This window comes from Hyperoodon ampullatus (assembly GCF_949752795.1).
Source record: "Hyperoodon ampullatus genome assembly, chromosome: 1".
NCBI classification, from domain to species: Eukaryota; Metazoa; Chordata; class Mammalia; order Artiodactyla; family Ziphiidae; genus Hyperoodon; species Hyperoodon ampullatus.
This window is the reverse complement of record NC_136914.1, coordinates 124461816-124481375: the sequence shown is the minus strand read 5'-3', so window position 1 is coordinate 124481375 and position 19560 is coordinate 124461816. Positions and strand designations below refer to the sequence as shown.

Here is a 19560-nt window from a genome sequence, read left to right as displayed (position 1 = left end):
TGGGTGGGGTTGGGATGAGCTGCAATCACTGGGTGGCGGTCCTCACGGGCACATCTCTGAGCCACACAGCACCTGCTGCGGCTGGAAGGCGAGGGGCACACACCCTCCGTCACGTGGTGCTCCTGCCATCCGCGATCCCAGGGCCAGCTCACCATTTGAGGAACCTGGCTGGGGATGCGTGACCCGCCTGGAGGGGCCTGGGGGCTCCTGGGGGCTCTGTCTGGAGGACCCCTGGAGGGCTAACGTGTGACCGATGTGGGACACCTGGGCCTGGGCTATGCGGGGACCCCATCACTCCCAGCCAGGCGGGTCTGGGTGCAACGCCGGGACGGACCTCGGCCGGGCTGCGAGAGTGGGGAACAGCACACCGAGAGAGGGGTAGGCCCATGGGGTCTGTGCTCAGGAGGCCCAGGCTCGGGGAGGGCCAGAGGAGACTAGCTGAGCCCCTGGGGAGGTGTCCTGCGGCCGGCCTCGGTCTGAGCACAGCTCTAAAGATAGCCTCAGAGCCTGGCTCCTGGGAGAATATCGGGATTCAGCACGGACAGCTGGCCCTGACAGGTGCAGGGGTGTCAGCAGGCAGCCCCTGCGTCCTGAGCCAGGTTGGATGCCAACCCCCCGACCCCACCCCACAGTCCCCAGGAAGGACTGTGGGCCAATGTGGGTCTCCCCGGCTTCAGGGGTCTTCCCTGGGCGGTTTCCGTAGCGTGTGTTCCTGGGCCTGTGCGCGCCCTCCACTGGCCGCCACTCCCCCGGGCACCGTGGAAGCTACCGGTATGTGGTCCCCCCACCAGCACTCTGGCCCCACCTTCAGCCCCAGAGAAATTTATTTTTGATTCTGGAAAAAGGAGTTGCTGAGGAATCTGGTTTATTTTAAAATGCAGGGAAGGGAAAACACATTTGCCTCCTGAGGTCTTCTGCCTGGCTACTCCAGGGCAAAATGGAGGTGGAGGAGTGGTGCTCAGCATCCCCACACAGCATGTGGGCAGTGGAGGAGGATTACTTTGTGCCTTGTGGAGTCAATGTGTGCTTACAGCTCCTTGGGAAGGAATGAGTGGGGAGGGGGCGGGTCAAGAGGCCCTCCCCCTACCCCAGGCCCCACAGAGGCCACAGAGGACGGGTGTCAGGCAGGAGTCCTCAGAGGGTTCAGAAAAGAGCCCAGCTGCCCTGTAGGATCCGCCTTGGCGTTCCCACTCCCAGCCCAGGAAACAGCACAGGTGATTTACTAGTTTCCCAGTGGAAGGCCCAGAGCCAGGACTCCCCGGCAAATGGAGAGGGAGCAGGGTCTGCTCAGGCCCCTGGTGGCTGCCAAGGGGCTTCCCCTTGGTGCAGATTTACTGAGCACATTCTATGTGCCCTGGAATTTCTGTCCCTGCATTCTAGTCTCTTTAGAATCGGAAGTGATCTCCCCTAGCAGTGGAGCAGGGATGCTTGTGAGCCCCCAGCCCTGGTTCTCCGGGAGTTTATGCCTGGAGCAGCGCAGGGCCCAGGGCATGGGTGGTCCTCCCACCAGACCCCCAAGCCCCGTTGCCATGGGAACTGTGTGTCAGCACAGCAGGCTCAGTTGGGAGGCTGTCTGGCCACCACTGCCCATCTCTGGGCAGCCTCTTTGCACACCTGGGCTCGGTCAACTGTGTCTTCGCTGGGGCCGACCACAGATCTGGAGGAGACAGTCTTCTCCTCTGAGGGGGCCAGAGTACCCCACCAGTGCAACCCCTGCCTCCCCAACAGAGGGCAGCAGAAGTGAGAATGAGGACTTGTCTGATGTGAACCGTGAAGCTTGGGGCTGCATGATCCTGAGGGCCGGAGTCGGGGAGACCCAGGGAGCAGGCTCTGCTAGGGTGGCCTTCTCAGGAAGACCTGAGCCCCCTTCTGCTGGAGAAGCTCCTAGGGTGAGGAAGCTCTAGCTCTGCTGGGGGGCTGGGTCCGGGACCGGGGGTGGGGGTTGCAGGAAGGGGCACCCCAGGCAGTGCACTCCCGGGAAGCGACTCGGAGGCCACATGGTCGGCCTGACCTGTCTGTGAGCCCAGAGGGGCCGGCCACGGCCACCCCTCTCTGCTGGGAGCCGGCCTGCAGTCAGGTTACATTTTGTACCCGGACCCCGGATTCCCTGCCCAGAGCCTCGAGCCCCTTCCTGGGCTGTCCTCTGGGCTGGCCTGGGGCTGCTGCGGGCCTGGACGTGGCTCGGCGTGGCTGGAGCCGCACTGCTGCAGTGGGCGGGGCGGGACAGCCCAGGGAGGGAGGATAGCAAGCACTCTATTTCTCACTTTGTAATGTGGACTTATACTTTACAAATATTTGTACCTGTGGTGTGCGGGCCTCGATTTGTGCACAACCTGGTCCGAAAACGTCAGTGCCTGGAGCGGTCGCACCCGCTCTGGGGAACCAGCACGTGCCGCCTGGGCCACTGCGCATGCGGAGCCAGTCGCGAGCTGCGCGCCTGGTGACGTCACCCCTCCGCGAACGGGCGCGCGCGCCGTTCTCCCTCCGGCCGCCAGGGGGCGGCTCCGGTGCCTTCTCGCCGCTGACGGCGCATGCGTCCACCCGGGTGAGCTTCTGCGTCTCCAATGTTTTCCGGGCCCTTGCAGCGTCCTTCTCGGTCCGCGTTGTGCTTCCGGTACGAAGGTCGCGGGCAAGATGGTTCCGCCGGTGCAGGTCTCTCCGCTCATCAAGGTGAACCAGGTTTCCCGGCCGCGGCCGGGTGCTCGGCTCCGCGTGGGCCCGCGCGTGAGCGACTCCGCGGAGCTCGAGACTTCCGGCCCGGCCTCCGCCCGGCGGGACAACCGTCCCTCTCTCACCCCACCGCGCCCCGACCCGGAGGCTGCGATTCCCCCCCCCCCCCGCATCGGCCCCAGACGCCGTGGGTGCGAGCCCCCCTTCCCCGCACCCGTCCCCAGCGCCCCGGACCCCCTGCGGGCTGAGAAAGCCCCCGGACCCCGGTTCCGCTCCGCCGGTTCTGACTGCCCTTTCCCCGCAGCTCGGCCGTTACTCCGCCTTGTTCCTCGGCGTGGCCTACGGAGCCAAGCGCTACAGTGAGTGACCACGGGCGGATACAGCCGTCCCAGCCCACGGGGCGCTCACGGGGCTTCTCGAAGGCGGTGCGGGGTCCCCGGTGCCGGGCAGTAGACGCGCTCGGGCAGGAGAGGGGGCAGGGCGGGAGGCTCCAGACCCAGAAACCCGAGCGGGCTGGACCCTTGAGCGCCGCCGCGGCAGGCGTAGTTTGGTCCGGCAGCCCCTTGCAGCACAGAGACCTGAGTGAGGGGCAGCAAGACGCCTGGGGTGGCAGCGGGGACCCTATAGCTGCCCTCCGGGTTGGGCTCTCTGTTGAGTGAGTGTCAGGCCTTTACGTATATCTAGGTAAAGCAGGTACCTGTGGCGTTCACAGTGCACTTGAAGATGACTTTGCTTGTGGACTGAATTCCTTTTACTCAGCGCTTCGGTGAAAAAGTTCATTGATGTCATCCCTCCCCTTCCCTGTCCTTTAACAGATTACCTGAAACCCCGGGCAGAGGAGGAGAGGAGGATAGCAGCTGAGGAGAAAAAGAAGCAGGATGAGCAGAGACGCATTGAGAAAGAACTGGCAGAAGGTACTCATGTTGTCGAACCTCATGGATTTGTTCTCCACCCGGATTTCCAGAAACAGCTGCTACTCCAGATGAGCCCCACAGTGGAGGGGAAGGGCTGCCTTCTTGGTCCCTGCTGGTCCCTGGGTCCTCTTCTGGGGGAGTGGGAGGGAGAGCAAGTGTGGGTGTTGGGGGTGCACGGTGATAACTCCCTTTAGTGAGGCCTGGGCCCCTAGGCCTTGGAGGTGAACTGTCTGCCACCCTCAGAGAGGCCCCAGGACCAGAACTAGGCTCACCTCTCCTTGCCTGCGGCGGCAGGTTCCAGTCAGGACCGGCAGGGATAAGGAAGGCCCAGGATGGGAGTGGCAGCAGAGCATAGCCAGGCTCACCGTGGAATGAGATACTGGGTGGTTTAACACCGAACGTCGAAAGTGGGCCCTTTGGATGGCCCGAGTGTGTAATGGCGCATCTGTTTTCCTTCCAATTTTTCAGCCCGAGAGGACAGCATATTAAAGTGACCCGCTTTTCCCCAGAGCAGTGTGGATGAATAAAGCCTTCTGTACTGTGTGATTCTCTGACTTTCCTTTACTGTCCCCGGTTGTTTGGTTTCTGGACTCAGACTCAGCAGTTGTGTTCCTACCTTCTCAGGTTATGTGGGGTGTGGATGGGGAGGGATTCCAGAAGAACCAGTCAGTGACCAGTGCATAAACCGGGCGGGATGCACAGAACCTCCATCGCCTGCTCTGGGGTATCTGTGGCAGAGACCAAAGGATGCAGTCTGTAGCGGAGACACAGCTGGCCAGGTGATGTGAGCGCTGCCCGGTCTTCTATGCTCCGAGCCTGGCCCAGACCTTTGGATGGGCAGGGGAGGGGGAGGCTTTGCAGGTGGTGGGGGTGGAGATGGCCTGGTGCCTTTACGGTTGGGACCTGGATTTCCATCGCCCTCCTGCACATTCTCCCCTTGACCCCAGGGATGGGATGTCGCCTTCTGAGGACCAGGCTGGGGTGCAGCTAGGTGTTCAGGGGGCTTAGGCCTTTGTGCCGGAGCAGACGGCAGACTCCACCCCTGGTGGCTGTGGCCTTTCATCCCCAGGCCTGGTGTCAGAAGTCACTGTTCCCAGTTTTGTGCCAGGAGCAGATTGCCTAGGCTTAGAGCCCCAGTTTATTTGTCAGATGAGTTCATCTGCAAACGTGAAGAGAAAGAAGCGGCGTAGAGCCCTGTTTTCAGTTAAGGTGAGGCTGGAGTGCGTGATGGTGCACGCCCCCTGGGGTATCCTGAGGTTGGTGGGTAGCTGGCACTGGGTCCCCCTGGGAACCTGGAGGAGCCCCCAGTCGCAGGCCCTTGTCACCACCAGGTGCCACTGTGAGCTGAAGGTTTTGTGGGGCGTGTCCATCCCCCCACCCCCACCCCCCGCCGGGAGCGCTGGCAGAGGGCAGCATCTTGAACCGGGCTTAAAACAACTCATTTGGCCTTGCAGTTCTGGCCAAGGATGCAGCCAAGAAGAGTTTCCACTATCTGGAAACATTTGCTTTGGAGCTAACGTTGAGTTAAAAGTTCTTAATTTCTGTCAGGTAATTTAGTACCCATTTCAAGCGTGAGTCTTGCGTTGTCCCATTTGGGTCTGACTCGCTTTTCTTCCCGGCTCAGAACCATTAATTAGGTCCTTGGAGGCATGTGGTTGCTCCCATGAAGGAAACCTCAGTGGTGCAGGAGGACTTGGGCAGACCACAGGCGCTGGTCCGTCAGTGCGGTTCAGAGCAGCTCCCGGGCAGCGTTTATTACAGATTATTTCTGCACAGATCACTCAAGTCTGATCACTGCTGTTCTTACAGCCTGGACCTTTCTGGCAGGATTTTCTGGTTGGTCACAAATGAACATCCTCCACCAAATAAAAAAAGGGCAGTGTGTTTTCTTTTGATTTTATTCTAAATTTTTGTGCATATATTTTTTCCTAAACCAGATGGGAATTGGCATCTATGTATCCATTTCTCCACCCATATATACATAGATACATGTGCAGTGTGAATATATTCACCCAGTGCTTTTAGACACACAGTTCACAGACCCTTTTTGAAGATCTTGGTGGTATTACTATGCATCCAAAAGATGGATGAGTGTAAGGTAGGCTACACTGTTCAAATTGTTCGTAGTTGGCTTTGGTTCGTAAACATACAAACCTTAAATTCAAAATATCCAAAATGGTCTTCAGTTATTTTCTCAGGCTTCTTAACCTCTTGTACCAGTGGTTAGAGGCACAGCCCCAGTGGGGTGAGGGGGCAGGGGGCCCGCTGACCGGCTCACAGGATGCAGCAGGTGGAAGACTGGGGTGCAGGGCCGCCGTTGCAAATTTCTGTGCCCGCTGCAAGAGAAGACAGGACGGTGAGCGAGAAACGGGCACGGCCAAGCTCCTCCCCTCCACACACCCTGCAGGAGGAAGGGCAGAGATGGCCTGGTTGGCCTAAGCCGATCAGCCCAGCAGTTCCTAGTTTAGCCCTTGGTGACGCTCCAGCCTGGGCCTCTGAAGCTGGCTTGTTTCTATTGGTTCCCTCCCCTGCGGGACATTTCAGGGAATGGCGACAAAAGTTCCAGAGCGCAAGCAAGCAAAAACCAAGGCAACAGCTCACAGGTTCTGATTTGGGGGGCATGCTGAGCGGTTACAACAGAGCCACGTTCCCGCAGTGCACGGTGAAGGTGAACAAGTGACCTGCACGCAGCGCAGGGAAAGACCCCACGCACACTGACTCCTAGCTCGCGTCCTGTCGTCTTCTGTGGGTCTGCTGTTTATCTCTGAGGCTGGCGTGGGAGCGTAGGTAGAGTTTCTGAGCTCCTTAAGGGCACTGCTGATTGATTATGGGACAGAGGAGCTGTTAAGAGTTCACGGTATTTCAGCGGGGATTTCCTCCCCTTTATAGAGGAAGTAACACTCAGTTACTTCCCTCCTGAGTTCCCGGCTAGGACCCCGAGCGCACCCTTTCAGCCCGTGCTCGTTAGCTACACTGAATCAGCAGGGCTGTTCCTGTGGGATGGGCCTCCCCACATGGCCGCCTGTGCCCTGTGCAGCCAGGAGCCCTGGAGCGCCGACCACAGGGCCTCCTGAAGCCTGGCTTTTCTCCAGATTGAACTCTGTTGCCTCGTGCCCGCCCCCCGCAGGCCGGGGGCCCGGCTGTGTGGTCCTGGTGGCGGCTGGGGTGGAGCGCAGACCTTTCTTGGCCGCCGTCCTCTCCGCCTCCTTCCTCTGCTCCTCCTCCAGGGCCTTCACCTTCTCCTCGTGCTCGTCGGCCAGGGTCTTCCACTCCTTCCTGTTGTTCTGCAGCCGGTCGAACATGGGCAGGATCTCCTCGTGGAAGCGGGAGAACTCCTGGAAAGGGAACCGAGAAGTCAGGCCACACCCCCAGCGGCTCCTGGGCAGGCTGGGCTGGGCTGGGCTGGGGCATGGAGGTGCCACGTTCCCAGCAGAGGCCTGAAAAGGGAGAAGGACTTGGGGGTTTGTGTCCTTGAGGTTAGAACAGGAGCTGCGGGGCGAGGTCCCCAAGAACAGAGTAGAAAACATCAAAGCAGAAGGGACGTTCCCCCGGCAGGGGGGCTGGGAAGGCGGGCCAGACGTTCAGGTCTTGGGGCTCCTCCACCCTCTCTCATACGCACGTCATACGTCACACAGAGCCCGTGCTCGCCCAGGAACACGTGTGAACGCCCACAGGCTGTGCGGGTGGATGCAGGCGGGGAAGGCAGTGGGAGGGGAGTGCCTGGTGGTCCCAGGCAGTGACCACCTCAGGACCAGCATGTGCACCCTGGTCCCGCCTCCCTCCCCAGCACTGACAGCCCCCCACCTTGGTGGGGGCAGAAAAGGGAGCTGGTGTTTCAGTAAAGGGAAGCATGAGACCTCGGGGGCTAGGGTGGGGAGTGGGGCAGGAGGGACGTCACTCAACCTGAAAACCTCCTCGGAGTGTGGGGTCTGCCCCCCCCCCAAGACGGGCGGGACCTGTGACGTCGTGGTGTGTGTCACTCGGGAGGGCTCTGCCCCCTCACTCCCTTGCCAGTCCCCGGAGCTGATGTCACAGCACCTGTCCCAGCTCCTTGGCATGCGTCCCACTGTCACTCGGCTGTGCCCGGGTGTTTGCTGGGCTGCGTGCACCCAGCTGGCGACAGTGGACCACCCTCCTCCTCCCAGGGTTCAGACACTGAACAAATGCACTGCACATATACTGCAGTCAGTGCCCTGAAAACAGTGTGCAGGCCCTGGGCGGGGGTGCCTTAAATGGGGTTCGGGAAGGGACGTTTGAGGTACGACCTCGAGGTGAGCAGGAGGACATTCTGGGAGGGAGAAATTGTGGGGGGGAGAGCTCATGGTGCTGCTGAGGAACTGATGGGGAGGGGACCCCCTTAGGGTGACACTGAGGATTTTCATTCTAAGTGCAGATTCAAGGGGGATGGGAACCACCATCCCCTCCGCCCCGCCCATGCCCACCCCCCGCCCCTCCCCTGCAAACCCAGCCAGGCCCTGGGCCACCCCGCTCACCTTGTACACGAACGTGCACACAAAGTCAATGAAGCCGACCTGCAGTTTGGGGAGCTCGGCCGCCTTGTTCCGGTCCATCATCGGCTTGTGGGGGAGCAGGGACACCGTGAGGCACCTGGTGGCAGGCATGCCTGACACCTCCCCAAGCCCCCAGGACTCAGCCCCACCCTAGCTCGATGAAATTGACTACCGAGACAAGAGTGAGCAGCGCCCTGGGGATGAGCTGGCCTTGGAAGGGAAAGCCAGGATGCTCCTTCCCTTCCGAGGCACCGCCCCGTTCTGGGGAGCTGCCCTAGGCAGCGCTGGGCTCAGGCCACGTCAGCCAGGGGTGGAGCGCGGAGCCCCTTCCTCCAGCGTCCCCCCACCCCGCCTTGAGCTATCCATGGTGCTGACCCAAGGCCTGGCCCGTGACTCCCAAGGGGGCAAACCCCGGATGCTCTTGAAGGAGCTGTCCTTGGTGTCCAGACCCTGGACCCCCTCCCCCACCCCCACCCCCCCACCCCTGGTTGCCTCCTGGCAGGCTCTTCCCCGGAGTTTCCCTCTGTCTGGAGCTCGGTGTGCTGGAGTGAGTCATGCAGGACCCTAGAGGCCTGGCCCGGAGGAGACAGACAGGATGCCTGCCCTTCCCCCAAGAGACTTTGCTAGTTGGTCAGGGCACCCTTTCCTGCAGTCTGCGCCTGGCCCCAGTGCCTTCCCAGCCCGGTGCTCAGAGAGCTCTTCAGTAGCTGGAGTTGGCTTGTGAGACAAAATCTCTCCATCTCTTCTGCCCATTGTTGGGTAATGCTCGTGTCCTTGTCCCCATGCAGGTGCCACTTCGGTCTAACAACAGATTCCTGACCCCCACATTGCTGAGCTGAAGATCCCGGCATCGTTATGGCCCTGAAGGCAGACTAAGTTCCAGTCACGCCCAGACTGGCCTCCCTCCCTCACCTCTGCCCCTGTGAGGCCCGGTGACCGTGGCGCACAGGTCCAAGCCCCAGGGTCCTTCCAATATTGGACAGCCCTCCCCCGCCCCCCGCTCCCCGCCTCCTCTCCCCCTCCTCCCTGCAGCCTCAGCCACATCCGGGGTGAGCCCTGGACTCCAGCCACCAGCTCTCTCCCCATGGGCCAGGCCTGCCCTGCCCTGGGCCTTCCTGGAGCAGCTCACGGCCGGGCAGGGGCTCACTGCAGAGCTGCCTGGGCCCGTGGAGGCTTTCGGTTATGAGCCACAGTCTGGCTCTGCAGCTTCGGCAACGGCTTTCCATCACTGCAGGGCATCACAGTTTTACCCAATCCCTGTCTTTTCCACAATTTACCCAGATTTGGTCCCAGCTAAATTCTCACCAGACTCATGTCACATGACCCCACAAAGTGAGAGTTAGGTCCCAGGACCCCAGAACCCCCAGGGGTCCCCTGTCTGGAGCGAGCCAGGCCTGAGGCTCCCAAGCACTGTGATGGGTAAGGAGGATTCTGGAAGCAACACTCACGATGGGCTGCTGATCCAGAACCGTCCTCTCCAGGTCCCCTTGTTCCCAGAACTCAGCTGCCACCAGCAGAGCGACCTGAAAGGCACACAGAAGGCAGGCATGCTGTGGATTCAGTGCTTGGTCAGATATTGTCCTGAGATCCTGTCAGGTTGGCCAGTGCCCTTGGTCTTCTGCACCCCAGACTCTGGTGTCCCTACCATTCAGGTTGGGCCTGGCACACAGGAGTGCGGCAGCCCGTTCCACCATGGCGGCACTGGCTGGGCCCCAGAGCTGGGCAGCAGCCCTCGGCACTGCTTGCAGATGAATGGGTCTGTTCCCGCATCCCAGGCTCCACCTAGACGCAACCCCGTGAGGACGGGCAAGCCGTCTGGGGCCCCGCGTGACTCTGACCTTGCTCTGGACTTCCCAGGGCTTGGTGATGGCAGACAGGTCACACGCCGTCATCATCATGGCCCTGTGGGCAGACGGAGCTCCAGGCACATCCACACTGGCCTCCCTTCTTCCCCTCCACCTCTGCAAGGCCCGGTGACCGTGGGGGCACATGTCCAAGCCCCAGTGTCCTTCCGGCAGTGGACGGTCCTACCCTGCACACCGCTCCAGCCCTCCCCCCACACTCCCCGTCTCCTTGCCCCTCTCCCTAGGCAGCCAGGGACTACAACGAAGGTCAGCAAGTGCTTCTTGGGGACCAGTGATTTACACATACTTCCTAATTGGGCCTCTGGGACAGGCCTGGGGCTGGATGTAGTTCTGAATGTCCACTTTGCAGGCGAAGGGATGGAGGCTCATGAAGCGAGCATGCTATTTAATTGTGCACATGGCCTGTCCAACCCCAAGTCCTGCAGCTGCTCCCCTGCAAGGAGAGCGGGCGAGGCGAAGCGTTTGCGTGAGGCGTTGAAGCTGTTGAGAAGTGAGCTGTTCTTGCTCTGGAGCGTTGGGGGCCCTGGGGCTCCTAGTCCTTCAGGGGGAGATGTCGCCCTGCACTCACATGACTATCTCCTTCCGCGTCGTCTCCAGGGAGAGGTACTCCACCCAGCTCTTCCTGTCCTCGTAGTTCTGGGACTCATCCACAATCTTCTGGAACATCGTCCTCTTCCTGAACCCCAAGGACAAAGGGAGGGAGTCGACCCCCGCCCCCTCACGCCACACAGGACCACACGTCCTCCTTGATCTCAACCCCACCCGCCCTTCCAGGAGAGGAACTGAGGTGGGGAGTGCAGGCTTTGTGGGGCCCCGGGGCGGGTTGTCTGCCTGGAGCCCCAGGTGCCCTCCAGCCAGGCTCCCTCCCCATGGGGCTTCCTGGTGGTCTCCACGAGGCGGGTGGGTGGCGGTACCCACTTGAAGTAGAGCGCCAGGTCTGTGGCGATGATGGCGATGTCCATGAGGTGGATCACATGCTCGTGCTGCCGCCGGTTCAGGTTCTGATAGATGTTCAGGGTCTGCGGGCGGGGCTCTGGTCACAGGTGCGTCCCCCGCACACCCCGCCCGTTCCCCTCCCCCACCCCTCCTGGAGGTCATCCCTCTGTCCTTCTTGGCATTGCTGGCCAGCTTCTACCCAAGGGTCATGGGCCCCAGACACAGGTGGCCGCACATTGCACCGGGAGGCCCCCAACCCCCTTCTCCCCCCCAACACTCCGGGGACCTGAGCCCACCCCACCCCCAGTGAGGGCATTTCCAAACTGGAATCACCAGGCCCGTCCCATCACCCCCATCGCCACCACCACAAAGCCTGCCTCCCTTCTCCAGCACCAGAGCTGTGTGGTGTGGACGCTGGCAGTGGAGTTCCAGGGGTGCAAGCGAAGGTCAGTCGGCCAGGAAATACTGCAAGAGAGTAAAGGGAGGGCACGCACCTCCTCGGAGAGCAGGAACTTCCCGAACTCCAGGTGGTGTCGTTCCAAAATCGAGGAGCCATGGAGCTTGGCTAAAGGGTTCTGGGATCTGTTACAGAGGTTTAATTAAAAACAAGCAGTGGTCAGAAGCCCCAGAGCAGCCTGTTTGCCCCCAGCTCCCCCCATGAGGAAGGGGCACCCCTGTGGGTGAGGCAGGCCCTCAGAGGCGAGCGCTTTCCCCAGCTGCTCTGCTGGGAGGCGAGCTCTCCGCAGCGCCCTCCCCAGGGACGCTGTGGCTGACTCCTGTGCACAGCCACGTGGGCACCCCAGGAGCGCGCCTACTTCATCTGGTACAGGTTGTTGGTGCCCCGGTGGTCGATGTCATGGCACAGGCCGGCGGTCACCATGGCGAAGGCCTCCAGGTCCGTGTAGTAGCTCTTCAGTTTGCCCGTCTGCAGAGACAGGGGCCCACGATCCTGCAGCCCGGTTGCCCGCCCTTGCTTCCCTGCTCTGCTGGGTGGGGGCGGGGGGGTGGGAGGCGGGGAGCTGGGCCCGACCCCACTGCCCCTTCCCAGCTCAGGTGCTCTCCATCCACTTCCCGGGCTGGGGGTGTGCGCCAGTCAGAGGGGCCTCTGCCCTTGAAGGACCCCACCTCCCACGTGGAAGAGCCGCCATCTAGGGTGCTGCCCTTGGAACCGGGAGGGTCTTCACCACCCTGATCAGAAGGGTGAGCCCTCTCCCCACCGCTGCCGCACCCACGCACCATGAGAAGCGTGAACATCGTCTGGGCCACGTTGAAGCCGTGGCGCCAGTTGTGGTAGGTGATTCTCCGGTACCCCTTGCTCACGGAGAACAGGAACCGCACCAAGACCTGAGGGAGGCGGAGACATGGGCTCCAGGCACCGAGCGCCCGGTCCCACCGTCGCTCTCCCAGCTGACAGCTGTGGGAAAGGCCCACATCCCGTCCCCGCCCCACCACTGGCCTTTCGTGGGTGGCACCTGCGGGGTGCACCAGGGGTGGCAGGCAGCCAGAGGGGCGGAGCCAAAGCCAAGAGCAGCTCCGGAGTTCACAGGGCGTCTGGGGCCTCCGTCCTATTGCCAAGCCCCAGATTGGGACAAGGACCCCAGGAGAGGGGGCTGGGATATTTCAGAAGACAAGGTCCATTTCAGCCATGGGTATCTGAATGGGGCAGGATGTGCCCAGTGATGGGGGAAAGGGGATGGTGGCTGAAGGTCCAGAGGCCGAGGGGTGGCAGGAGGGTGAGCGGTTATCTCTGGATGATAGAACATGGGCCCAAGGGAGCCTCTCATTGCTTCCACTGTGGTTTTTAGGGCCAGAAATTATTTGGAAATTTTTTATTCTGTTAATACTTTCTACAGTTTATTTCTTTTGTGTTTTCCCTTTGTTTTTTGTACAGTGTCTTTAGAAAATGCCAGCCTGCTGCACTTGTTCTCCAGGGCATAGAGAAAGACGGTTCCCTCACTTGGCCTTGGGGAAGCAGATGCTCCCTGAGGTGTGAAGGTGGAGGCAGGGCAGAAGCTGGAAATCCACAGGGAAGCAGCACAGCTGTGAAGGCTGTGCCCCCCTCCCTGGGACGGCTGTGCCCCCCTCCCTGGGACAGTCTCTGAGGGGCTCTCTGTGCTCACACCTAGAGGGTACTGTGTGCTTTCTGCACAGGTGCTGGGCTGCTTCTGTCTCCTCTTCCCCCAAAACCAAACACCCACTGCTGCCCAGTGATGCACTTGATGATCAGACTGCCTGGAGTACCTGTGTAACAAACTTCCCATCCAGCCATCCAGCCATCCATCCAGGCAGCCATCCATCCAGCCAGCCAGCCAGCCACCCATCCATCCAGCCATCCATCCATCCATCCAGCCAGCCAGCCAGCCAGCCAGCCACCCATCCATCCATCCATCCAGCCAGCCAGCCAGCCAGCCAGCCACCCATCCATCCATCCATCCATCCATCCATCCATCCATCCATCCAGCCAGCCAGCCAGCCAGCCAGCCATCCATCCATCCATCCAGCCAGCCAGCCAGGCAGCCAGCCAGTCAGCCAGCCAGCCAGTCATGTATTCTAGGCATACTTGCCCCGTATATTTTGCTGGCCTGCACTGTCCATTCTGTAATGAACATGTTTGCCCCCAGACTTCCTGCGGGACCTGGGACCCCTGACCACCTCTCCCAGAACTGGGACCCTGATCATGAATGACCCCTCACCTCCTGGGGGATCTGGAACTTTCGAACCACTCCCAGCTCGTAGTACATCTGGATGCCACATTTGACCAGCTCAAGCTCCGTGCACTCCAGATCAGAGAAGTGGAACTCATAGATATCAAACTTGGTGGGCCCCGGCAGCTCTTGCTTCTGTGGGAAGGATTGTGGGGCTGAAGGGGGCAGACCCACCGAAGCCCCACCTGTTCCTCATCTTTTCTCCTCTCAGGACACTCTGTCCAGCATCAGACACCTCAGGTGTCCGGTAACATCAAGCCAGTAGCCTGGGGCACTCATCCCCTCCCAGCTCAGCCCCCTTCCTCTCCCCTTCTCCCACCTGTGGCACAAAAACAAGAACTTGCCAGCTGGGCAGACATGGTAATGTTGTCAGGGAAACAAACACAAAGATACGTACATACACAGGCACACGCAGAGAGAGACAAGGACACGTGAATATACAGGCACACGGACAGACACACTGACACGGGCACACATGATGCGCAGGAACGTGGATGCGTATCAGCGGCAAACATCACAAGCCCACGCTCTGTGCCCAAGCTCACTCTGGCCTCCTGGGAATGGAGGCGTTGCCCCCCCCACCCCGCCCTCAGGCCTGCCCAGTCTCCACCTGGGGGCGGGAGTCAGGTTCTGACCAAGATTTTCGCCAGTTCGTCCTCCTCGCATTCGTCAGGCTCCTTCCCGAGGCGCTCTCTTGTTGGCTAGGAGAGAGAACGTGTGCTATGAGACAGAGCGACAGTGTCAGCTACACCCCTCGTGACTGTGGGACAAAGTGACACTGGGCACAAAAGAACAGCGGGAGCCTCCAGAAGCCCCAGCTGGGGCCTCCTGCTTCAGAGGCGGTGACGATGAGAGCCCAGCCGGCTCTCGGTTCCTGCACGTCCCCGCCTCTCCACGCCTGTCAAAGCTCTCCACTCGGACGATGACGGTGGAGGCCTTGCACTGCATGACCAGAAGGGCTGTGGTCACTGCCTGTTCACAGCTGAGGGCCTGGGGCCCAGGGAAGGGCTGCCCTGGCCACGCGCAGCGAGTGGGACTGCAGGTTGCGCCTTGGCTCCTGGGATGCCCCGCCTCCCCACGGGAGCACCGACGTACCAGGATCAACTGGATTTCGTCCTTGTCGCACCTCACGTGGTACAGAACCATGTCCTGGGCGATGTCCTTGCGGTTCTCCAGCTTGTTCATCTTGTCGTAGGTGTCAGTGTTCAGCACCGACCAGCCCAGGAACTGCGTGAGAGACTGCAGGAGCGCGTCACCCACCACGGGCGCCCCCCAGTGCACAGGGAGCTCCCAGTGGGCCAGCCTCCAGCCCCGGGATGGGACCTCACAGCTCCTCCCGGGTTCTCGTGCCGGCTCAGGGCCCGGAGCAGACGGTGTCCCCACCACACAGGCGTCGTCGCTGGAGCCCAGTGGTGAAGGTGCTTACCTCCATCAGGACTTCATCCTGCTCATCGAAGGGCTTCCCGTCTTTCCTGTTGTAAAACGTTGCAACCCCCACAATCTCCTCCTTCTTGTTGACGATGGGCATGGAGAGGACGTTCTTGATGACCCACCCAGAGTCGTCCAGAGGCCCTTCCTGCAGGGAGAGGCGTCTGGAACTGACCGCTGCCCTGGGTCTGGCCCTGGCCCGGGCCCGGCTTGTCAGCCAGGGAGTGTGAACCTCGCTTCTTCGGCCCTCAGACTGCAGAGACTGGGTCACTGTTCCTGTCTGTTGGCCCCCAAGGGTGCGTGTTGTGACTTCTCCCCAGAGGAGAAGGGAGGCCTTGTCCACAGGGGCGGCCTCACTGTGTGAGTGCTGTGGTCGCACAGGGTCCCACTCTTGGAAGGCCCCCTGCTTGACTGAATGCCCTGCTGCCAAGTTCCTAATAATTGTTGAGCAAGGGGCCTAGCACTCCCATCCCAGTGGGCCTTACAGTGGGTCCTAGCTCACATCCCACTGATGCCTGGCCAGTGAAATACGGACCCTGGCCAGTTCCTGGAGGAGGCCCCGAGAGACAAAGCCCATCTCCACTGGTCCACTTGACCTAGGCCTACTTCAGAAAAGAGCCCACCCTGGTCATGTGTCCCCACATGGAGCAGACGTGAACCCTCGCCAGGCACAGCCGTGCCCAGCCAACACTCAGACCTGTGTGTACGGAACATGTGTTTGCTACCGTTAGCCTGTGAGACTTGAGGTTGTTCCTTAAACAGCAAAAACGAATTCAGTCCATCATTTCGGAATCACAATATCTTCTTTCCTAAGTACAATACACTTTCTATGAATGAATAGACAGATACCTGAAATTTGAACATTTCATCGGCCCGGGTGTTCATAATGTTACAGATCTGAAAAAGGATCAGAAACACAGTTTCACTTGAAGCAGCCAAATATACAGTATGATTCTAAAATAGACTGTCCAAGCTGATGAGCTTCCAAGTAAGCAAAGCTAGGGCACACAGGCCGGTGGGAAGGGGTGGGGTGCCAGTGATCATGTACAGGGCTCTGGGGGACTCACAAAGCCACTTTCTGCCACGTAGGTTGGAAGGCCACTGGCAAGGGCCCAGTGATCGGCAGGGGGTGAGCTGTGGGGAGAGAAGCAGAGGGTCAGAAGGACCAGACGCTCAGCTGTGTGTTCATGCTGATTCCCTTCTCTGAGCTCCAGGTGGGTTGTGGGAAGAAGGGGAGGGGGAGGCCAGGGGTGAGGTCTGGGGGTACCTGAGCTGCCTCATTCCTCCTTCTCTGCCCACCCTGAGGCCCCTTGCCCTACAGGGGGCCACATGCTTCATCCCTGCGGGCCTGGCCCTGGATCCCAGTCCCTGCATGGGACCTGCAGTGTGGGGTCCTGACAGGCTTATGGGGCCATGGAGGTCACGTGGCCATGCGGCTGTAAAGCTGGCAGTGGCCAGCTGCCACCTGCCAATCTCTCTAGGCTGCCCTGACCTCCACCCGGCTCTGCTGCCTGCTGGGCTGGGTCCCCTCCTGTCCCGCCCCACTAGGTGTGCAGTGTTGGGCCTCCCCTTCTGGGGGCTCCACCTGCTGGGCTGGCTGGGTCAACCAAAACGAGACCCTGAGGGCCTCAAAGGCCAGTCGCTCCTGACAGGGCCGCCTGGACAGCTCATCTGATCCCCTGGACATCCACACCAACATCCGTGGGGCTTCGGACCTCCTCAGGCCCCCACTCATTTCCTCCCAGACCAGTAAGTGGGCCTCCCTCCCCACCGCGTCCTGCCGCGCCCCCCAGCTCAGGGAGCGCCAAGGTGTGCGGGGCCGAGCCAGGGGCCGCTGACTCCGCCGTGACAGGTCCTCAGGCCAATCCAGCCTGGGTCTGGGGTGGTCCTGCCCTTGGGTGATGCTTCTCATAAAACCCTGACACTTACGGGATGACCTTGATGTCTTCCTTGCCATGGAGGATGTAGTCGATGACTTTGTAGAAGACAATTTCCTGAGAAACAGACCACAGCAGGCGTGAGGGGCTCCCCGATGGGAACCCGTCACAACATATGCCCACATAATTGCACATAGGCACACAGGTGCACACGATGTACACACACGCCAACCGTCGTGGGACATACATTACACACTCTGGTTTACATTTGTCTTCCCTCCGTCTGTGTCCCACTCAAGCCCACGCAAAAACTGGGCCCTGTACTCCTACACACATATGCATGCAGCTGACCCAGGCCTGTACGTCTGTGACACACACACACACACACACACACTCACTCACTCACACTCACATAACTATGAGAAGCCGTGGTCACAGCCAGCCTTTGTGCAGAGACTCCCGCATGCACTTGGCATACAGAACCCATGGAATCCTCTGATGCCCTGTTATTATCCCCATTTGACAGGAGGGGAGACTGAGGCATGGCCAGGCTCTGAAGTATGACCCGGGCTGGACGCACAATAAGTGACAGAGATACCTGTCCATGTCCCTTCCCTGCTCACACACACCCACGAAGCCCCACTCAGGCAGATGTTACAATGATTTAAGAATAGGGCAGCAGGAGGTTAGGGTCAACCAGGACAGATGTTGGTCTTTACAACCAGGCTGACAGCCCTCGTCAGGAGACCAGGCCTGGCCCTCGGCCCCAAAGCACTGCAGGGTTGGCGTCAGGGGAGATGGCCCCGGGGGCCTGACCTCTGCAGCGATCAGATAGCCAGCGGGCCCACAGCCTCGTCCTCGGCCCCCACACACTTCCCCTAGCCCTCCTTCCCTCTCCCACCCTGGATCGGGCCGGGACAGGCCCCTTCCCACCCTGGGGTTGAAGCCAGGAAATCCAGGGTGCACGGGCAGGGCCTGTCCCTCCCCCCAACCCCATGACTCACACGGCCGTCAGGTGTGCGTGGACCTGAGTACGGCTGGGCTTCCCCCATCAGCACAGGCCACACGTCAAAGAATTCCTGGGCAGAGGAGAGAAAGGAGTGAGTCACTGAGTCAGCAGCGGAGCTGGGCGAGGCTGGCCAGGAGGTCTTTGGGGCGCTGAGGCCTCACCTTCTCCTTGGTCATGTCCAGGAGGCCCACTGAGTATCGGTCACAGTTCAGATAGGCCCGCACAGTGTAGAAGGCCTTGTGGAACTGCCTCTCGATGTCCGTAAGCTCCTCAAACACCTTGTTGGCTGACCACAGCAGCACCTGGGGAGTGACATGCCTGTGGGCGGTGGCCACACCTGCCCACACCCGTCTGACCACAGCGACACCTGGGTGTGAGCTGTCACACCTGAGACACACACATTCACACATGCTCTGACCACGGGAGCCCTGGGGGACACTGATGACAGTGCCTCTCCCAACAGGGTGCCGGCACCCAGGCTTTGATCCAAGCACGTGACACTCTGCTCCCTGCCTCAGGGGCCCTGCAAACCTTCTGCAAGGTAAAGTCTCCAGTCTTTGGCCACATCCCTGCCGCTCACTGCCTGGTGCTGGCATCAGGCTGGATTAGTGAGTGAATGAGTGAAAACTGAAATCAATTGCCATGAGTTTGAAAGGCAAAGATCTGACCAGCCAGCCCTCCATAATTTAGCCTGTGAGAAGCTGGGGCTTGAGAACATGAATTCATTGTTTCTTGGATGTCAAGTGCTTTTGTGGTCTCTGCAAAGTGAGTTGAGAGTGGCCCTGGCCAGACCCTGCCCCAGACATTGACGCCCAACTGGGCCCCAGGCTGCTGTCCAGGGCCACCCATCAGGCTCTCCTCCCCACCTCCTCAGCCACGGCCCACAGGCAGGTCCCTCTAGACCCCACCCTTTCACACTCACTCACCGCCTCCGTGCCTTCCGACCTTTAATAAGGGCGGCCTGATGCCCAGCCCCTTCTCCTCCACTGCAGTTCTTCCTTGCCTGGCTCCCTTCCTGCCAGCCACCCTCGGGGCCCTCTGCAGCACCCGCACCCTTTGTTGTTACAGGTAGGGATGGGCACTGGAGACCCCACTTGCCTAGAGTCCTTTCACCAGGAGGCAGCCCACTGCCCATCTCACTCTATTGGTAGAGGAGGCTTTCCCAGCAGCCCAGCCCCACCCGCTCTGTGCCCACTTCTCCCCATTGGTGGAGGAGGCTTTCCCAGCAGCCCGGCCCCGCCCCCTCTGCACCCACTTCTCCCCATTGGTGGAGGAGGCTTTCCCAGCAGCCCGGCCCCCCCCCTCCATGCCCACCTCTCCCCATTGGTGGAGGAGGCTTTCCCTGTGGCCTGGCCCCGCCACCTCTCTGCCCTGTGTCTGAATCGTACTCCCGCTGTGACCTCAAAGCTCACTCTGACCAACCACAGGGCCTTTGCACAAGCTCTGTTCTCTGCCTTCACAGCCCTCAGCCCAGAACTTTCTCATCCTTGAGTCTCAGCCTAAAGTGGCTCAGGGAAGGCCCTCCTTGAGCACCTGCGGCACCAGATCCCCTGGAGCACCTCATCTCGTCCCCGGCCTCACAGATGTACAGTCTCATTGTCTCCGGACTCGACCACAAACTCCATGAGGTTGGGAGGCACAGCTT

General features: G+C 60.5%; 2 protein-coding genes across 2 annotated transcripts in view; one reads left to right on the top strand and one right to left on the bottom strand.

Annotated features, from left to right (window-relative positions):
• Positions 1-2519: 2519 nt before the first annotated feature.
• Positions 2520-4130, top strand: ATP5ME (ATP synthase membrane subunit e). Its single transcript, XM_079699114.1, has 4 exons — positions 2520-2670; positions 2975-3029; positions 3486-3584; positions 4053-4130. Exons 1-4 carry the CDS (start codon positions 2635-2637, stop codon positions 4076-4078), a joined length of 216 nt encoding a protein of 71 aa, XP_079555240.1. The 5' UTR covers positions 2520-2634; the 3' UTR covers positions 4079-4130.
• Positions 4131-5581: 1451 nt separating this feature from the next.
• The window catches only part of PDE6B (phosphodiesterase 6B), a gene marked incomplete at its 5' end in the record, with an annotated part of 28693 nt that continues 14714 nt past the window's right edge, over positions 5582-19560 (bottom strand). Inside the window, 19 exons of the mRNA XM_079713740.1 lie at positions 5582-5920; positions 6763-6919; positions 8078-8161; positions 9544-9618; positions 9934-9997; positions 10529-10636; positions 10879-10979; positions 11391-11478; positions 11712-11821; positions 12133-12240; positions 13590-13736; positions 14237-14302; positions 14697-14840; positions 15028-15177; positions 15879-15926; positions 16097-16163; positions 16959-17023; positions 17911-17985; positions 18077-18217. Coding sequence (XP_079569866.1) covers positions 5859-5920; positions 6763-6919; positions 8078-8161; positions 9544-9618; positions 9934-9997; positions 10529-10636; positions 10879-10979; positions 11391-11478; positions 11712-11821; positions 12133-12240; positions 13590-13736; positions 14237-14302; positions 14697-14840; positions 15028-15177; positions 15879-15926; positions 16097-16163; positions 16959-17023; positions 17911-17985; positions 18077-18217 — 1860 coding nt within the window. The 3' untranslated portion in view covers positions 5582-5858. The remainder of the gene's footprint in view (positions 5921-6762; positions 6920-8077; positions 8162-9543; positions 9619-9933; positions 9998-10528; positions 10637-10878; positions 10980-11390; positions 11479-11711; positions 11822-12132; positions 12241-13589; positions 13737-14236; positions 14303-14696; positions 14841-15027; positions 15178-15878; positions 15927-16096; positions 16164-16958; positions 17024-17910; positions 17986-18076; positions 18218-19560) is intronic.

Coding starts and splice junctions, on each gene's coding strand:
- ATP5ME (XM_079699114.1), top strand. CDS start 2,635: ATGGTTCCGCCGGTGCAGGTCTCTCCGCTCATCAAG. Junction 3,030..3,485: donor CTACGGAGCCAAGCGCTACA/GTGAGTGACCAC, acceptor GTCCTTTAACAG/ATTACCTGAAACCCCGGGCA. Junction 3,585..4,052: donor TGAGAAAGAACTGGCAGAAG/GTACTCATGTTG, acceptor CCAATTTTTCAG/CCCGAGAGGACAGCATATTA.